The following is a 20,644-nucleotide window of genomic DNA, read 5'->3' as shown; positions in this document are numbered from 1 at the left end:
TACTTCCTCATCAGTAATCTATGTTTGGGGACCATGCATTTCCAGGGATTAACTTCAGAAGTTAGTCTGTTCTTACCTGTTTCAACCTGTTGGTCCCAGAATTTGCAGATACATTTTATCAAGTGCAGAACAAAGCAAAAAGTTAACAATTCCTGCCTGTCTTCTGTCCCCATTAAAACACTTCATAAATCCAACAGAGATAAAGTAAAATCAAAAATAGTTATTCTTTTTTGTGATATAGATAAATTCAGATTAGGAGGAGCCATACAGAGGTCACGTGGCCCGACCTCTGGGCCCAGCAGGACTGCCTTTGTCATTAGATTGGGTTATCCGGGGCCCTGTCCAGGCAAGTTTTTAAAATTTCAAAGGATGGAAATTTCACCACCAGTCTAGAGGATTTGCATTCAGTGCTTAACCACTTATGATTTCCAACACTCACACAGCGCACGGAACTCGCATATACTTTATTTTCCCTGACCATTCCTTTTTTAACGGAGGAGTGAGAGGAAATGGCAAGTAATTTTGTTCAACTGCTACAGCAGGAGCTAGTCAGAAAACTGTTGCACAGACCTACTTTTGAGCAGAAGTGCCAGCATTTCCTCCTAATATGAGAGGGAGACAGATCTACTGGGCTGACGTTGCTCCCCCCAAGGTCCTTGTAAGGACAGCAGAACAAATCTTGCACTTGCAGCTGAGAACTGCAACTCTGCTCTGTTCATCCGCACAAAACTGCACGCACATATATGAATGACTAATAGATTAATCTTACTCTCCATTCCTCCATCTCCTACGAAATTTCCATGAGAGAACAGAGATAATTTGATGATGTCACCCATGATTATGCAGTAAGTGGTACTCAAGCTGTCTGTTATCACCTGGACAGGCAACTCTTGACAAGGGTGAGATTTCACCTACTCGTCTTGGCTTCTCAAATTAGCCAGATGCATCCAACAGTAATCCTGAAGGGGTGGATGTAGCCCATCAGAAGATTCAGCTTTTCCTCTCTGGAAAGAAGGAGCAAGAAGTAAGGAAAATTCTTGCAAACACTTTCTTAACAGAACATCCCCAAGGGGATCAGTGCCAAAGTTTTCACTGATAGAAAGTGGCAATTTTAGCACAGATGTTATGGACTTCCAGATTAAACACTGCTTTCATCCTCTCACACAGAAAATCCTGTAATAGGACCACCTAAATCCTGCTTGGTTTAGGTTTAAAAATGAGTCAGTGAGGCATTTATTTGGAACCCATTTTTTAGTAAGACAGTAAATAAACCTACTACTGTTCAACTCTTGCAAGTTACTGAAGCAGCTTGCTGCACAGCTAAGAATTCACAGCAGAAAAACACATTGCATCAGCGGGTAAGGGGAAAGTAGCTGGGGTGGGACAAGATGCCCTTTGCACCCACAATCCTAGTATCAGAGGCACTGGCACAAAGGCCATTAGCAGTAACTCAGCAGAAAATTTTCCTGGTCTCAAGTGTAGACATGTATCAACAGTATGAGCATGCATATGGGCTATTCCCTGAAGGAAAAAATACCTCCATTCATAATTTCTCTTTATGTTTATGCATCAATCCCTCAATTAAAAAAAGACTCATTAAAAAAGCAAGTGGTTGGAGAATCCCTAATTGATTTGAAACTGAAAGGCTGCTGTGCCACAGGCAACATTCTGTGCCAAAACTTTTGCAGTAGCAAACACTGAGAAGAACTTGACCAGAGCTTTAGGCAGTATTTTGCATGTTTCGGGTACAAAGATGTTCTACAAGAGACATCCCTATCATCCTTTCACGGAAACACAACTGTAGCCTGTGACCACTACTTTAACCAATTGTAACAGAAACATATGGCTAATCATCTAGCAAGAATCCTTCGTTAAAAAAGTTAAAAACATGTTGCCTAATAAATCTCTCACAGACACAAGTTGTCCATAGGTTTCCTTAAGTGATCTCCTACTGCCAAGAATAAATGAAGGACTTCTGTCATCCAAAATAGGCAAGGCACCTCCAGGACCGAAACTTACAGAATGTGTTGGAAGGAAGTAAAAAACAACAAACCAATAATACAAGTTAATATCCTGGTTGAAAAGAAAGCCTAAAGCCATCAGAAGATGATTTTGGGAAAGGTCAGCTACAGTAGTCTTCTGCCTGTGAACCTGAGGTTCAGTAAATGGTCAGTATTGTCATTCTGACACCATTTTCTGTTACAGGTGAATTAAAGTAAACAACAAACTGTACTGGGTCTGAATACTGGTGTTTATTTACAAACCAACAAGATTTGAGCTTTTACCCCAGCTGATTATTCCACACACTCATCCACTCACACCCCCAAACCATTACGTTTGCTAGGGTCTCAACCCCCTTCCCAGCAGGGAGGTTTGGGGCCAGCGTGCCAAGGTCAGGCAGAAAACCATGTCCCTTCATGCTGTACAGCTACCCACAGTTACCGGTCCAGGCCTGTATCAGCCAAGGCTCCAGGGCATCCCCTGGTGTTCCTCTCCACGTACCTTCCTCATCTGCAGGATCTTTTTTTTTCCAGGTTTCCCTTCCTTCTAAGGCTACCTCCAAAATCTTTCTTTTTGGCACATCTACTTTCCAGAACACTCCAAGCCCCAATCAAAACAGTCTACATGCAGAACATGATCAGCCAAGACATGATCAGCCACCTCATCGATGGCTCTGTCATGTCTCTTAACTGGAGAATTCAGAACAAAACTTCGGTTACGTTCAGGTGTTATCAAATTTATAACCAGACTATATTGGCAGCAGCCAGCAAGTAGAAGGCTTGTTGACCTGGAAAGCTCAGAAGCTGACCCATTCACCCACACACACATATACACCAAGTTATCTGTTGTCTGTTAGCATTTGCAAGTTAAGCTTTTCTTTTTGCCCACAAATGATAAAGAGGTCACATTGCTTGAAAGTCTACTATATTCCAACACTGCTCTTTGACTGCTGCTGTGCCCATTCTCAAGATGTTGTCCCATAGCTGTTCCCGTGGAAAGACAAACTGCTGAACCAACAACACTGTACCAGCAGTCACACTTGTGTCTTCTTGCCCTGCCTCCATGACAAAATAGTCAGTAGGGATGGGGAAAAGATCAGGTGGATATCTGAGATTATTGTCAGACAACAGGGGTTCAGAGGAACCAAGTGAGACTCCTAATGCATTAGAAGGAGATTACTAACAAGGATAAATAGTTGGGCAGAATCTGTAGGAAGAATAAAGCAAAGTAATCATCTGGACAGGAAAAGGGAAAAGGTGGAGCCCAGGAAAACTGAAATTCCAAGACCAATGCTGCTGCACTAAATCTTTGTCTGCAGAGATAATATATATCCCTCTGTCAATCATGTCCCACTGACTAACTGACCCTGACAGAAGTAAAATTGTTATTATCCCAGCTATTACTGAGTGCGTATTATTTTCCCTTCCCACCACTTCTCTATTTTTCTCCAGTGGATACTCATTAAGACTGACCAAGTACCACAGACCTCTCTGACTCTGAATCCCTAGCCCTGCATTACTATCTATTAAAAATACTTTGGTTTCCTTTCTTGGAGCTCATGGATTTACACAAGTTCCTTCCAAAGACTCAGTTTCTGAAATTTTGAATTTGATTCAGTTATTGACATTTCAGAGTCCTCTCACAGGGTTAATAGAAGTCAACAAAAAAGACAAGCTGTGTCCAATCTTTGAGGAGGCTGAAAACTGGACAAATATTTTGAAAGGAATTGAGAAACTACAGGGAGGGACTAAAAAAATTATATGGAAACTTAAGGTATCCCAAGGGATCATTTAGTCAATCTTCTCTTTTAAGAATATTGTTGGGAACTGCCTCCAGCTCCTTTGCTCTCTCATTATCAAGGGATCAAATCCACGGCTATGAAACCAAGAGCCATGTTAGTTACTCCCTTTATAAACACATCACAAACATTTGTGGAGGGTATCCTTCCAAGCTCATTCTGAAGGTGTTCAGCATGAACAATTTAAAGCAGACATTCAAAGCGTATTTCAAACAACAGGGTAAGGTCAAGTATTACTTCACCCATTAAATTTTCCATAAAAATGTACAGAAGAATGACTGGTCTCCAAAGTTTATTAAAAATCAAAGAATAGAAAACTTTACATAAAAATATGTCAATTTTAGCTTCCACATAGTTGTCCACACAAAAAATTTAAACATGATTTTTTTTAAACCTGTAGCACATAACCACAGTGATAGCCAGGCCAATTTATTTGGTTCACCATGACTGAAGTGTTACATGATACCACTTTTCAAATGAGTTTTGCTTTAAAATGGACGCTAGTATAAGACACCAACTAAAGCCTTTGAAGGCTCCTTAATGTAGTTATGCTCAATATTGCTAGTGTGTGAAGACTAAGCAGTACAGGCTCATGTAACAGCCCTTAGATATTATTTATGAATCAGCTCACAATTTTTAAAACTTTTTTTTTTTAAATTGTGATGAGTCTGGAGCGTTAAGACAAACTCTTTGCAAACAGATATGCACTACTCTACTTTGGAATGTTGCCCTCTCTCCCCTCAAGGACCTGTTTGTGTTTGACAGATTCAGTAATAACATGAACTACTGCTTCAAAGGCATACAGCATATTAAAAAGCTTCATGCTTGACACCTCATTTTAATATCAGATATCAGTTTTAAAACCTTCTATATCTGTACACAGTATAGATGTCCTGTTAACAGGATTCTTCAGCTTTCTCTGCTAGTGGACTTACATAACTGATCTGTAGTTTTCTGTATAGCTTAAGAACTCTCATTAAAAAAAACAGGAAGTCAGAGGGCATGAGATGTGACCTACTCCCAGGACAACTGTGGTGCTTTAAAAACTCAGGGTTAGGCAGGATGTACATTTTTCAAAAAGTTAAAGACAGTGTTTGTCATGGCAATACACACTTGCATAGTATACCTGTATGCATCTGTAAATTAAGTGCCAGCCACTCATACTGTGTACAACACTGGGCTGTGCTCTCCTGCAATACATTAAAAGATACTTCTCATAATGCTTAGAGCAGCTGAAGTACTTTTTATATATTTGCTCTTAACAGAACTAATGCATACTGCTATACAGATTCCTTAATGGAATCAACATATTTCCTTTCTCCACATTCCTTAAGCCGGGTACCTCTGTTTAATAATGTTGTTTGAACCCAAACATTAACAGGTTACGTTACTAAAATGCATCAAAGCGTGTAGTTCACAGCTTTTTAATTTCACATCAGGACTTGAACCAACCTTTTTCCCCTCCCTCTCAAAAGTTTTACTTCTGGTACTACAAATGCTGGATTTGTTGTCTAGTTAAAGGAATAAAATTAAAACTCATTGGTCAGAGCAAGACGACTGATAGAGGCCAGACAATGAGCTAAAAAACACAGGGTCAAAATGCTTTGGAGCTTAATACCTTCTTAAAACCATAAGCCAAATCGCACTTTCATTGTGAATCAAGAAGCCTCAAATATTACCAAATGTCATGTTTGTAACACTGCTCAGACAACCTGCCAAAACTATGAACCCAACTTAGATAATGCAACCTGGGAAAGGATCTGTAAATTAAAAAACCTCTTCCCCTTAAATATAACTTACGTGACAATATGAAATTAAATTAAAAATTCCAAGTTATTGCACAAATTATACTTCCAATATTTACAGAGCAAAAAATTCTGAACTTTGAAAAAAAAAACCAGGAGAGCAGCAAATTTACTTTTATGAATTCCCAACCTGATTTGCTGCAAAGAAAAAAAAAAAAGAATTCCAAGGGGCTGAAGTTTCCTTCACTTCTAAAATAAAAGAAAACAGAACCCACAAAGGAACAGATGTAGCCACAGCAAAAAAGCCACAGCATTTGTAAATGTCCTTGCAGTTCTAGTGTCAGAGCTGCTTCGGCACTGTATGAACCATTGTGGGAAGGCAGAAAACAAACTTCCACATTTAATAAGGCTTCACAGATAAGCACAACTACTTCTTGAAGATGGACTGAACCACCACACAAAGAAACATGCAAAGAAGTCAGCTGCAGATATTTGGCAACACCAATAAAACGATGTGCTGGACGCTGGTCTCCATCCCTCAAGTCGAGTGGCACTCACTCCATTTGTCTGAACAGGGAAGGTCATTTTGGCATCTGCCATTATCTACTCAGACTAATAGGCAAACTGTCTCTGTGTTTTTTTCTTCTCCATATATTACGATTGTACTGGTGGTGTCCTCGGTTACCAACTGGTTGCCTCATGCCTCCACTGCTGACAGGGCTGTAGCTGTTGCCTTGGTTATGAGTTCCTTTCATGGAAAACTTCATTCCACTGTGCTGCTAAAAAACACAAGATAAGCACTCAGTTTAGGCATACAAACAACTGAAACAAGGCACATATTACCACTGGTATCTCTTCAACATACAAGTCATTCCCACAGAACACTGCTTGAGGCAACTAGTCCTTTCGTGCTTGTCTAATTTTAGCTGTGCAAGTCCAATGGCACTAACAGCTTAAGAGGTGTTTTCTGAAGTAGATGTCCTGCAAATTAAATGGTGTAGATTTCAAAGCGTCCTTAAAACCCTTGGATCTCAGTGTGGAACATACTCCCTACACATCACCCTTATAAAAACAAAGACCTTCCACATTAAATACTGTGACAGTCATGTCTATTTTAGAGGATCTTAGCAAGAGCATGACCAAGTGAGATACACTCAGTAAGACTTTCAGAAACATCATGGATAAATGTAAGGGCGTGATCATATGTACTGATACATACAAAGCATGAGTCTGCTACACCAATAATCTCACTCAGCTACAGGTAAACCAGCTGTGGCTTGTAAGGAGCTTGTAAATCCTACTGGTCTGATCATACAGCTAGACGGCTCCTAGACCATACCACACATCCAGACCGAGGCAAAACAACTGAATGATCAGGAACATAGCATGACATTTTTTTGGGGGAATCTCCAATAACTTGGAACAGAAACCGCCAAAAAGGTTTAGTGGCAGCCTGAGTAAATCTACAGGCATCCCTATCACTTAGTGGCATACAGTAAGTTGGTTTAATGTGTATGTATTTAAAATGGCTGCAAGAGTTTCAAAAGATTAAATTGAAACAGACTTCCCAAATACTGATAACTTCAATGCAAGCAACCTGACACCTGACAGCAATAAATTTAAGACAGACAACTGACTGCCTTTAACAAAGCTAATACATCATTTTGTGTACCCTAAGTGGTTAAACAGGAACACCATAAAGCTGACATTTGAGACAACTGTTTAGAATGTGAAATATCTGCAGCTACTTTAGTAACCTGTATTTCCAAACAAGTTTGGAGTAGAAAGAAATATGAGAACACCAAGCCATCATTACAGTGATGTGCACAAAACCAAAACAGTTATTGAAGGCATAATTCCATAAGCAACATTTTACTGTCAAATTATAATTAGAAGAGACACTGAGCATACAGTAAAACAAACTGGTGAAGACTAGTATTAAGGAATAATTAAAGTTAACTGCAGGGTGGCAAAAAAACCTTAAACTGTTTTTTAATTTGTAAAGTGTGTCCTACAGCAACCTAATCAACCTTCAACATGCACCTTCTAGACTCCCAAGACAGAGATGCTAAGTGTAGACTACCAATGGTATAATATTCAAGGACATACAGAAAAAGGGAATGCAAGCTGAGAATCCCTCATTCTTAAGAGACACAACTACCCAAACCTTATTTATTGACATATGTTGCTAAAACATCTACTGGAAGCTATTTATGAAAGTCAACAACATGAGACTAAAAAAAATTTAGAGAATGTTTTATATTTTTGGCAAGTGGTCCTTCAAGCAAACACACCATCTTGTCACATCCTTGTGCAAAGTCTTCTAGTTCAGGAAGTGTACATCTGACTCTCAATTATATAAGCAGACAATTAAGCATCTACACTAAATGAGGTCAAAATACTAAAAATGATCCTTCAACAGTCAAAACACTCAAAACAGCCAGTCATTACAGTTACCCTCAACTATATGCTGAAAAAAAAGACAGAGGAAAACTTTAGTTTTGCCACTGTACAACCAGAACAAAATTCTGACCAAGGAGCATACAAAGTCTCAGCAAGCCTATTCTCTTCAGCTGGAAATGTGAAAAATCTGGCAACTTCATCCTCATTTTGGCGATTCAGAAAGAAAATTATTGGGGGCAGGAAGGCAGGTCACCACAAGATCAGACAAGCCCCACGGCAAGTATGACAATTAAACCTATCTACTTGTATCCTAAAAGAAGTTGTATCCCTGGTTTATTCAGAAGGTAATCAAACTTCCAAAGAATGATTAATAAGCTAGCCAGAAAGCAATCTCTAGCTTGTCATGAAGCATTTCGCACTGTTTTTTAAGCCATCAAGATAAAGACTGTCAAACTGTCAAGAGCAGAATCTGAATCCATCTGTCTTACAACTCATCAGCAGACAGCAGGTACTTAAGGAAGTTGACTCAGGGACCTCTTAAGTCAGAGATGTTGCCTTTGTATTTACTAGTTCTCAACTAGATATTGTTTGCTCATTTGTTCAGATTTTTTAAGCCATAAGCTTTTAGCATCCTGCATCTTGTGCTTTGGCATTTCACAGCTTAAATGAGCATCATGTTTAATTTGAACCTACTATCTGATGATTTTTTCAGTTCTTGGAGTAATTAATTTCTTGTCATTCTGCTCTCTGACTTTTCCATATACTGCTGATGACTACACAGACCTAGATCATATACCTCCTTATTTTATTCTCCATGTTAAAGAATCATTCATTCTTCACACAGAAGCAATTCCATATGTTTGACCACTGTTGCCATCCTTCCCTATTCTTCTCCCATTTGTATTATAACTTTCTTCTGATGTAGAAGGCAAAATTGTACTCACTGTTCATGATGGGGGACGTACATGGATTTTTACATGATGTTTTCATTACTGCTCTTTATTCCTAATAATGTCTGAAATTTGGTTTGACACTCAATTCTCAGTAGGAAATCAAGAAAGCATTATCAAAGCAGTTTTCTGCAAAAACATCAAGATCTCATCTTTGCAAGAAACCGTCAGCCCAGGGCCTACCGCTCTTTACAAAGTTTAAAGTATTTCTCTCCCTCCTGACGCATCGCCTTGAAAGGTCCTGCACCCCTTCTCAGTTGGCCCTTAAGGAACTTAACACCACAAGCAAATTCGCTATCCTTCATCCATTGCCTTTCAGATGTTAGGGAGCATGAGGCCCAGCACAAACTCCTGCAGGGCTTTCCTGGTGAACTTCATTTACTACAAAAACTGAATCTTTGTTTCTAACTAGTTAATTCTTTACAAGAGGGCACACATCTTTCACTTAATTTCTTTCAGAATCTTTGGTAAAATAAGTTTACTTCATATCTTTTGGAAATCCCAAGACGCTGTATCAAACAGCTGTCTCTGGTCCACACACTTCTGGATTTCACATGCTCAGGACTCCCATAATCACCAAGAAATGGCAAGTCTAATCTGATGATGGCTGGAAAGAGATCAGATAATCAAAAAAGAAAGCCCTTCATCTGTGATACGACAGACAAATCTTCAGATGTTTTGACTTCTTTAGATCTATTTCGCTTGATAGAATAATCTCTCCCATCATAGGGCTATTGATTCAACAACTGAATGATAGAACTGGTTTGGTTTTGGGTTTTGTTTTGACAAGTCTGTTGAATTTGATCCTCTGCAAATAAAAGTTGCTAGATCTGGAGGGAAAATTAAAAAAAAAATGCATTTAGACAAGCCCAGGGGTGGCAGGGAAGGGTGGAATTCTGTGTCACATAACAGATTAGAAAAAATTCCAGAAATTTTAAGAAATTTAAGAAAAGGATGTCCCTGGCCTTTACCCCAAACAACACAAACCTGGTGGAAATTGGAATGCCAAGAAATTATTTACTATGGAAACAAAACTTTTATTCTTAAGTACTGGCAAATTTACTATACAAAACTGCTAACATTCAAAGACTGCCATTGTTAGAAAAGAAAATTTATTGCCAAAAATAAATCACCTACACTTTGAAATAACACAAGTAACATAAGAGAGCTGAAGTCTAAGCATAAACAGGGTTTCTGAATTGGTTTGGTGTTTGGGTTTTTTTGCCTGTTAGCATCTCTAAAGAAAGAAGAAAAAAGCAGAGAAGTGTTAGCAATGAAAATGAAGTATCAGTACTCTAAAAGAAAAGCGTTTATACATACAGCACTCAAAAATAATTGGTAAGGACCTACAAAGCTAAAGAAAAAGTTTAGAAAAGGCACAAGACAGTTTAGAAAGAACACATACTTACTATTTTGTTGCTAAGACTACAGGATTAATGGCCATGATTGAATCTAGTCTGCAGTTGATCGGAATTGTAATCAAACTCATACTTCAAAATCATTCCATGTGAAATATTATGGAGTAGTATTCAGAAGAACTTTAATGCACCATTAACATTTTAAGTATCCATTTAAATAACTTAACATACATCCTCAAAATATTTCAAAGTTCTTTTCAATTTCTCACCATATTTCCAAATTCTCTATTTTAGGCGTGTAGCAAAAAAAAAAACCCACAACCAAAAAAACCCAAACAACAAAAAAACCCCAATCAAAACCCAAAAACATAAAGAACGCTTTTTTAAAGGATTTATGTTTACTTTCCCACTTTGAGCATAACATCTGGAAATATACTAAAAATATGTATTTTGCATGTAAGTAAAATTTAACTTCTTGTTCTTTATGAAATAAATTCACTGTTTTGCAGAGAAACAATGGGCAATGACCTAAGCAATATTTTAGTCATTACTGCATGAGCAATAAATCAAGTATTAGGCAATAGTTCAACCTAGCCTCATTACTTTACATTAGCTAACAGGATTCTACAAGATATTTGCACCAGCCACCTGGGCGTACTCTTAATCTGGTAGGATTTATAAGTGGTTTAGATTTCTAAGCTGAAGTATAGCAAAACCAAAGTAAGTTCTTACTCAACTTGTTTAGAACTGGTGGTCTGGGGAAATAAGGCCCAAAGTACTGCAAACTTTAAAGACACTTCCTCTCCTTTTGGGCCCCTTGTTCAGACCTACTGGCTACTTTCAGCTACAACTGACAAGATCTTGAGTCCTGAACAGATTTTATAAAATGAGCCAAAACCCATTTCTGCTCCTGTTAAAAGAAAACAGCATTTATGCAACCAGCTGTGAGAGCAGCAAAGAAAAAAAAAAAAAATCAACATTGAGATTAGAAAGAGCTCAGAAGCAAGAAAAGTTTTAGATGTTTCTTATCTTCTAACACTAGAGACTGAAAGACTCAAAGCCACAATGGAGCAGGTTATATTGGTCCTTCATATCCTATTTTACTTTGTGCGGTAGCTCTGCCAGTAGCCTGTAAGAAAAGGAAGCTTTTGGTTCTCTTCACCTTTAACAACAGGTTAGGCAAACTACTGTTTGAGAGACCAGAGGGCCTAGTCCCCAGAATGAATGACTGACAGTAGATACTACCATCATAGTCTGAACATATTTTGAGCTACCTTGTGGTAAAGGAAGTAGAATCTGACACAAAATAAACACCCTTTTTGATCTTGTCACCAGTCAAGTTTCAAAAGTGAGGGGGGAGAGTCAAAACAACACTACCAGAAGACAGAACTCATACTGCAACTTTGCTGCTGTTGTGACATGGGCCATGAAATGTTATCTGCATACTTGTCATTAAGGAGAACGAGATAACAGCTTCTCTAGCATAAAGCTGACAATTTTAGACCTTAAAGAGAAATCTTACCTCACTGAGATTTCTCACCTTTTTATTTGGAACAGAAAGGTATTATTACTGTGAGCAGACCCAAAACACTTTCCAAATGATGAGCTGGTATCAATAGAGTACATGTGAAAAAGTCAGTAGAGGAAATGCTTCTGTGAATATTCAATCTCAGTTTGGAAGCAACAATCTGATCACAGTGACACTGGAAGATAAAGGTGTACTACGCAAACAAAAATCAGGTATTACTTCTACATTTCTGTAAGCCTATCATTTATGGTGGGTTTATTTATGTTTCTAGAAACTACTATTTAGACTTTGTGCTTTCCTGCAACTCAAAAAGCACTCAGGAAGCAACCAAGGTGGCCAGAGACTTTCATACAGTCATATAAACATCTAGGCTAGATGTCTATATGGAGACCTCTGGAGACCTGGATGTCTATATGGAGACCTCTGGAGATCATTTAGTCTGACCATCTGTTGTAAGCAGAGTCAGGTTAGGTTATCCAGGGTCTAGTCAAGCTAAGTCAGTTTCCCTATGCAGAAGGAGATCACCACATAAAGACTGTCCATGTAAATATATGAGAATCTAAGATGAAAATATCTTGAGTACTGCTTTCAGCTGAACAGCCTCTGAAACTCAGATGCAGGTTTTTTTCTTCTCTCCATTCTTTAGGAAATAAAACATCATCTTTTCCTAATTTTGCTTGTATTAAATAAAAAAACAAGCAATGATCTGTCATACACAGAAGATAGGAGTCTGACATTTAGAATCAAAACTGTTTCCAAAGTAGACAGTAGCATCCTCCTTTTGCCTAACAAAATGCACGGACACCAAAAAAGTATTCCACCCTAAATGAGAGAGCTCTAAATAAAAGATAAGAAAAACGCCATTTGGCTGAAGAAACCTTCAGTACCTAAACAGCTTAATAATGCCATTGAAGAAACAAGCCAAGTCACTTTTAAACTGAAGTTAACATACTAAAAACTCTGAAGCATCACACTACAGTAAGGGAATTTAGCATATTTGTACTTCTGACTAGTTGATGACACCTGCATTCTCAGAAAAGTTTGGTAAAGTGGACTAGCGTTCAGTCTTGACATGAATTAATCTATCTTTACAAATGTATCTTTTGTCAAAGTGAACTACACTTAACCTGCCTGCACTCATCTAAAAGAAATACATTTTTTACTCAAGTCCCTGGCCAATGTTATTTTTGTTTCCAATGCCGCTAACTTTTGAGGAATCACTCCAGAGATACTAGCAGTATCAGCATTACTAGTCAGACAAAGCAACACCATTAACAATTGTTCTAGGTAAGAGCAAACTGAAGTATTTTGGCCAGTGAAGTGCCTGTAAAGCAATATAAACAAGGTGTTTATAAGTTTAAGTGTCTGGCCTTATATGGCCAAACACAAAAGAATCTCAAAAACAAACTACTTCTACAAGTTCTTCTAAGACTGTGGTATTTCAGCACAGACATTAAGGTTTCATTCCTAGTTGTCTCCTGTGCTTCAGAACTGAGCCAGTGAATGCTGCTATGAAATTTTCAATTAACATTCACAATCAGACACTACTCATCTAAAGGGTCTTCAGTGGAGGTTTTCTTAGCCAGCACAGCAGAAGGACTGGTGCTTACTGGCTTTAGCTACTTTTGAATCAAAAGACTGCTCTTTGGGGAAAAAAAACAGAAAGTAAAAGAAAGGAATTCTTCTGACCTAAGCAACACAAAGTTTCTTCTGTCTTCACTGGTGATGAAGTGACCAGCATTCCAAGAACAACTGAATTTATTTCATCCCAAAGTAACAAGGAAAGTAGTCCTTTCTTCTCCATGGGAAGTCACCAAGCAATTTCTGCCCCCTCCATTCATCTGGACATGCATGCCAATATCTGTTTTTCTGCTTATTTCAATGGGCAACACTGCTTCATAAACTGTTCTGCTCTCCCAAGTAAAATTTCAAACTGCTTGTCAGCAAAGTAGAATGATTACGTTGGAAAAATGATGATGATGATCCCAAATAGCATGCAGACCTTTATCAGGAGCTTAATTAGTCCCTGAACTACCTGGAAATTCTCCAATTAATTATGCAGTATGTAAATAGAATTGGTAATCACACTAAAGCTATTTCAAAAAAGAAAGTGTTAGGAAGCTCTAATGGCAGAGAATTTGCCTAGAAGGCTGCAAGTTGTTCAAAGTACAGTTAGTGCTCTTGACATTGGCACCTCCTGCTTTTGAGGGTAGTACTGGAAACCTAGGTACAGCTTCCAAGCTAAACTGAGGCAGAGAAAGTTGCCAGAGAAAAGGCTGAAGACACCATGCAGACAAATGACTCCCTTTCAAAGACTTTTTTTAATATGAAAGAACACTCGCTGTTAAGAAAAAGGCTTGCACATGTTCAAGTCTATCAGGATAGGAGTCCTCTGAGCTAGTAAAATGTGCCCATTAAAAGTTATAAACTAGCATGTTCTTAAGTTACATTAACTGCAAAAGGAAAGCCATCAACCTAATCTAGCTCAGTCATGCTCCAGAAAGTTGCAAATGGAGACATTTACAGTATTCTGGGTTAGAATGATTTCATTTCCCACTTCTGACTTGGTCATAATTCTTATGAAAAAAGAACATTTCTACCTCACAATACATAAGCTTCTGGTAAATTCAATGCAGAAAAGCCATCATCCCATTTCTGAACTGTAGATAGCAAGAAATTCCTCTGATTTAACATGAATCTCAAAGGCACATCTTTGTCAAGCAAAAGCCACAGAAAAATTCCCGATTTTAAACATAAGTATTGTTAACTGTTCTTTTAGTAGTTTGTACAAGTATTGGAAAGGACAGCCAAGTAACAGAAAGCCAGAAAAAGTGCTACAAAGCAGTTGTTTTCCAAGATTCAAAATGCCAACAGAGATCCAAAATTCATGCAACACATTGCCTCTTCACAACTGAGGCAAAAAACTCTGGATGCCAACTTGTTTTGTACCAACAACTGCATGCCTCAAAACCGGATTCTTTTTTTGTGTAACTTCGATGAAGTTAAGCTCTAGGGTACCTCTTCAGAAAAGCCAAGTTGTTAAGGAAAAGAATAAACTCAACTAAGTTTGTATTTTAGATGAAGTTTAACTTCAAATAGCTCTCCAGTTTTATTTTAAACAAACTTCAAAAGTTTCAGACTGTACACTAGCGTGTGAATACTCAATTGCAGGCACTAAAAAGCAATATATTGTTCTCTCAGCTTCTCACTAATAGACAACATTTCCTGTGCAGATAAGCTGGTTTTGCCTAGGTAAGATTCAACAGTAAGGGAGGACAAATAAAAGCGGGGAAGAGGCAGGGAGGAATCTGTGTAATCACTTAGAAGATCAAAACAAAAGGCATACCTCAAGATACAAGTGGGGCTTTGTAGATGACTGAGGATTGTGGAGGTAGCTGGGAAGAGCATGTGATAACAGCTTTCAAAGATGGTACCCTTTCTACATTAACCTGCCTGCAAGGAAACAGTGGAACACCTGCAGTATGCAAAGGGAAAGCAGCCTGGTCTAAATGAAAAAGAGAGTGAAAACCATTTCAGTGACGTGCCTAAAACAAGCACTGGCATGGTAACTATGAAGAATTTGGGCATCAAGCTATAACATACCCTAACTCAATGCTGATATTACTGAACATTGAAAATGCTGTCCAGATGAAATTTCTTCATTGTTTATCTAAAAAGTTTCAACATTTAAAGCATTATCTTGATTGTTTGGGGTTTTTTTATTCTGTAGTAAGCAGCAGTTACCATCTCTAGACATATAAATCAAACTCACAAGCTGAATGAGAAGTATTCCCTTACATCCCAGGCTCAAAGTATTTTGATCAGCAGCATGCAGTCCAGCTGGAGGTCAGCAGCTAGTGGTATATCCCAAGAGCTGATACTAGGACCAACACTAGTTAATATCTTTGTTAATGACCTGGATGATGGGAGAGAGTGACCCTCAGCACAGTTACAGATGATACAAAATTGGAAGGAGTGGCTGATACATAAGATGGTTGTGCTGTCATAGAGGGACCTTATCAGGCTGGAGAAATGGGCTGACAGGAATCTCATGAAGTTTGAAAAAGTGAAATGCTAAACTCTGCCCTTGGGAAAGAATAATCCTCCACACCAGTACACACTGGTACCAACTGGAAAGCAGCTTGGCATAAAGCGACCAGGGACTCCCAGTGTTGCATCAAGGAAGGCCAACAGCATCCTGGGCTACATTAGGAAAAGTATCTCTAGCAGGTCAAGGAAGGTGATCATTTCTCCTCTACTCAGCACTGGTGAGGCCACACATGGAGTGCTGGGCCCAAGTCTGGGTACCCCAGTAACAGAGAGACATGGACATACAGGAATGAGTCCAATGAAGGTCCATGAAGATAAATAAGGGACTGAAACATTTGTCATACAAGGAAATTATGACAGAGCTAGGACTGTTTAATCTCAAGAGAGAGCTCGGGAAGGATCTTACTGATGGGTCTCACTAATGAGAGGGTGTAAAGAAGATGGAGCCAGGCTCTTCTCACTCGTGCCCAGTAAAAGGACAAGAAGCAACAGGCATAAGCTGAAATACAGAAACCACCATTTAAATTTAAGAAAAAACTTTTTTACTGGAACAAGTTGCCCAGTATCTCCATCCCTTGAGATACTCAAAACCCTGACTGGAGAAGGCCTTGAGCAACCTCCTGTAGCTGACCCTGTTTTGGGCAGGAGAGTTGGACTAGGTGACTTTCAGAGGACCCTTCCAGCCTCAACTACTCTGCAATTCTGCAAAATACTTGAACAATCTCAAAGCAGAATCTGAAGCAAATACATCTTGTGTCATGCCAGTGCTGAATCAAATTAAAAAACACAAAGTCATTAAGTTGAAAATATCCTGGCCCTAGATTCCCAAAAACTGTGATAGAAAGACTAAGAAAAACCTTGTAAGAACCTGACCAAAACTAGGTTTCAAAAAAAACAGCTCATTATTTTGTTATCATAGGCAACCTACAACACACAACTTGCATTAAAGCTCACGTGAGGCAGCTGTTCTGACTAATAGTTTTAATAATCAAGATTGAGGGAATATTTTCCTACAGATAGAGGCACTAAGGCTGTAAGAAAAAACCCTTCTTTTTCCCCGTGTACTATAACAGATACACTAGTTAAATACTTCAGGCTAGTTGAGTAACATACCGTTTCCCTGCATGGTCACCTCCCAGCATATTTAAGCACGCATTTTTTTGGTAAAAATTCTTGTACACATGCCCATAATTAATTTTCTGTTCTCTATCTTTAAAATGTATTACAGAAAGTTACAAGTGTAGTCAGATCTGTTCTACTAATGCAAAATTAAGACAACTAAACAAGCCTAGAGAGGTCAGTACTATTTCTTCAGATTCAAAAACTAGCTTACAGATACACCACCTACATGAAGTTTCTATTTTAAGAACAGGAAGTTAAATAGCCTAAAGATCTGTAAATATCCCACTGGTTAGGCACCAGGAGCCTCAAATACAAATTAAGAAGTCAGACATCTGACACTCTCCCTTCAGCTTATTCCTAGGCATCAGTGTGCTGTGGAAGGGCTCTTGCATTCAGAGATGCATCTCAAACACCAAACCCTTTCCCACCCATTCTTCTCCCCACACTTCTGACATGGCAGATAAGTACTTTTATGGTTACACGAAGTTTAGCACATGCTATATGAAGGTTATCTTCAGAGGTTTTTAGACTGACAGCACAGCAAAAATGATCTACACTTCCGATTTGATCGCTTTCTCATGAAAAAGTTGCTCCATTTAGTTGGCTCATACCTGATTACTGGCGGCCATTATCAAGGTTCTCGTAGGCGCAGATTGGGGTTTACCACTTGGCATAGGCAATGCGGGTGGTAAACTGGCCATAAGCTGAGTCGGTGCTTGCAGACTGAACTGGTAAACATTAGGAGCTGTGCAAGGTGGTGTATCAGAATCCTTTTGGCAGAGAAAAAGGGGAAAAGAAAAGCAACTTTACAGAAAGTACAGTATATACAGGCTATGCATGTGAAAATGCACCCAAATATCAACTCATGTGAATACTGTAAAATTTAATGATTTTTTTCAATGGTAAAAAATATAATATAATATAAGCCAGCACTATGTTTATTTTACACATCTAGCAAAAGTTTAATTGAACCTGCATCAAGGAAACAATGTCAACAGGTCTATGGCAATCACAGGTCAGTTCCAGTCAGCTCAAAAGCTAAAGTTATATCTCTACCAAATGCGAATTAAAAGATGGGAACTAAGGTTGGGAAAAAAAAAAAACAGAACAAGAACAGCAACACTGTTAGTGATACAAGGGCTAGAATTTTAGATATCATGACAGAATCAGTCCTCTGAACGGTGTTCTGGATTGTACTTATCTGTACGGCAAAGTTACTCACTGTAATTGTTATAGTCTTCTCCCATTCTACCCAGCAACAGCAAAGTTAGGGCTCCACCTACCAAGAAACAAGGAGACGGTCTGCCAGTCAAGACTAGTATACGCACACCAGTCCCCACTTCACTGCTAGTTAGGAGTTCTGTTCCCCTCACTTTCCAACAGAAATCTGAGTGATAATTCTTCAGGGGAAGCAAGATAGATGTAGGTTTACAGAAAAAAAGATACTATAATAGAACTGGTATTACTGATTACTATTCATCTTCCAGCCTGACCAACAGGAATTACAGATGCATAAGTAGTCATAGTGGTGATGTTAAAACACTGTGTGCCTGGAGCACTTAACAGACAACAAGCAAGGAGGCAAGCACAGATGTAGGGGTTTATAGGAATTGCTGAAGCCTGAAAACACCCAACTTACTGCCTCAATTCTTAAATGACCAATTATTTTCTAAGTTGAGAAAGTTGAAAGGCAAGCTACAGCCTTTTGAAACAACTCTGAACACAGACCTTGTAAAACTTATTTTTCAGCCATAACACAATGGCAACAGATAAGTACCCTTCCCTACATTTTACTGCTGCTTTAACTCACCCTTAATTCCAAAGTGTTCTGAACTTGAAAATAATGGAAAAACCTATTCTTTATCCCAAAACACTAGTGTTTTTTCCATTTCCAGCCATCTGGCTCAAAGTATAGCTAGAGATGGGACTTGGCCAATTATCACTTTAGGAGTTACCATATTAAAAGACATTATTGGCTCAGATTATCAAGGATCTTTACTGTTAATTACTGAAATATTCTATTGCTCTTTCTCTAAAAATTAATTGCCTGGAAGCAAAAACTCTTCACTTAAACCAAGCAAACTTTAAATAGACCTCCAGGGCTACTACTTGCCCTCACATGGCTGTGCTTTCCAAATTAGATTCTTCAGTTAAAGAATAGGCTGTCTAGGAAAATGTTTTCAAGGACAGAAACAAAAAAAAATATTTTAAAGATTTTCTTGGGGAAAGGAGAAGGTCACTTAAGACAGACTGACAGTTGTGAATACTGAGCAGCCTAAGCAATGAAGTACTAGAAGGCAAAACTTGCATCCCAGCTGAAGTGAAAGCCCCCAGTAGAAACAGTCCTCAATAAAACTGTCAGCTATTAGAACAATCACTCCTAAATTGTGCTTACTAAAAAATAGGTTCTAGAAAGAAAAGAGCTGCTCTCCTACTAGGTCAACTAGTGCTAAAAGTTACAGAATGCCTTTGCAAAGCAGTTTCAGATATTTGCATCATTAATTCACTAGAGACAGATCATACTGGTACCAAGAATCTGTGCAGAAACTTAAGTCTTATTTACGAGATCAGATGTTTACCATTTAATAAATATGTTCACAGTGGGCATGTTGTAGCACTGATCAAAAAATTAAGCTTAGTTGTATGCACGTGCAAAGCCAACTGCCTGGATGAGATGGCATTTTTCTCCTTTGCCCAATCTTAGAATATTAGCCATGGGAAGAGGCTAAGGTTTCCACAAAGATGAAGCTGATACTTTCTTAACTAAGTAGGTGGAAGAGTCGGGTACAGGGGCAAAAACTTGGATTTCTAAGCTGAAGTTTCTTTAGACACTATTGGTCATGGAATTATTAAAAAGCTTATAAAAAGAGAAAAAAATGAGTAGTCAAGTTTGAACAGACAACTTCTGCGCATGCTCACAAGTAACCATGAGCAGGCAGATGGGAGGGAAAAGGGGATCTTACCATCTATCCAAACCAATGCATTATCTTCTCTGATGCAACCTTCACAAACCTGACCAAGGAATAGTTTTAGTCTCTCCACTCTCTCAGCTGCTTAGATACAATTAGACCCCCTGAAGATTCACATACCTAACCTAGATGGGACACTTCCCATTTACAAGATTTCCAAGGGGTTTTATGCAATAAAAAGTTAACTCCAGTATGGAAGCAGCAGCAGATGGAAAAGAAAAGGAAGTCATACGGTTTAACTGAGACTAGATAAATTTCAGCACAAGGAAGCTTGTGTTGCTTTATTTTAATTTTGTAACAGGTATGTTCTTCTGCCTCAATGTTATTTACTTATACACGTCTCATACAAGTAGATTTTCTCTCTCTTCTGAGGTCATCCTGGATTGCTAACAGGATTACTGTGTGGAATTGATATGCTGACTTCTCATCAGCATCAAAATCCTTTTGTGAAGAGCATTACCTTTCTTACTCAAACTGAAAGGTTAACCTCAGTGACCAGAAAATTGAGCCCAATGTGAACAAAACTGGTTTTCCACAAGCACTGCCTACACTGAGGGATTAAGTCTTATTTGGTCTTCTAGACAGGATTCTTAAGTGTAATGTGCAAACTTGAAGCATTACAGAAGTTCAGAAGACCTACAAGTAAATGCACACAGGTAATACTCTGACACTTTAGATCCGTATCTGGAAGACAAAAGCTCTGACCCTTATTAGGGTAAG

General features: G+C 38.6%; 1 protein-coding gene across 4 annotated transcripts in view; it reads right to left on the bottom strand.

The window, feature by feature from the left end:
* Positions 1-4,074: 4,074 nt before the first annotated feature.
* TENT4A (terminal nucleotidyltransferase 4A) overlaps positions 4,075-20,644 on the bottom strand; it is a 62,542-nt gene continuing 45,972 nt past the window's right edge. The window contains exons 11-12 of one of the 4 annotated variants that reach the window (XM_069808824.1): positions 17,567-17,725; positions 4,075-6,323 (exon numbers count right to left, since the gene is read on the bottom strand). In XM_069808824.1, coding sequence (XP_069664925.1) covers positions 6,144-6,323; positions 17,567-17,725 — 339 coding nt within the window. In that variant the 3' untranslated portion in view covers positions 4,075-6,143. The remainder of the gene's footprint in view (positions 6,324-17,566; positions 17,726-20,644) is intronic. The other 3 variants (XM_069808825.1, XM_069808827.1, XM_069808828.1) reach the window with 3 other exon arrangements.

Source organism: Haliaeetus albicilla, chromosome 21 (genome assembly GCF_947461875.1).
Source record: "Haliaeetus albicilla chromosome 21, bHalAlb1.1, whole genome shotgun sequence".
Taxonomy (NCBI): domain Eukaryota; kingdom Metazoa; phylum Chordata; class Aves; order Accipitriformes; family Accipitridae; genus Haliaeetus; species Haliaeetus albicilla.
This window is presented reverse-complemented; position numbering and strand designations above follow the sequence as displayed.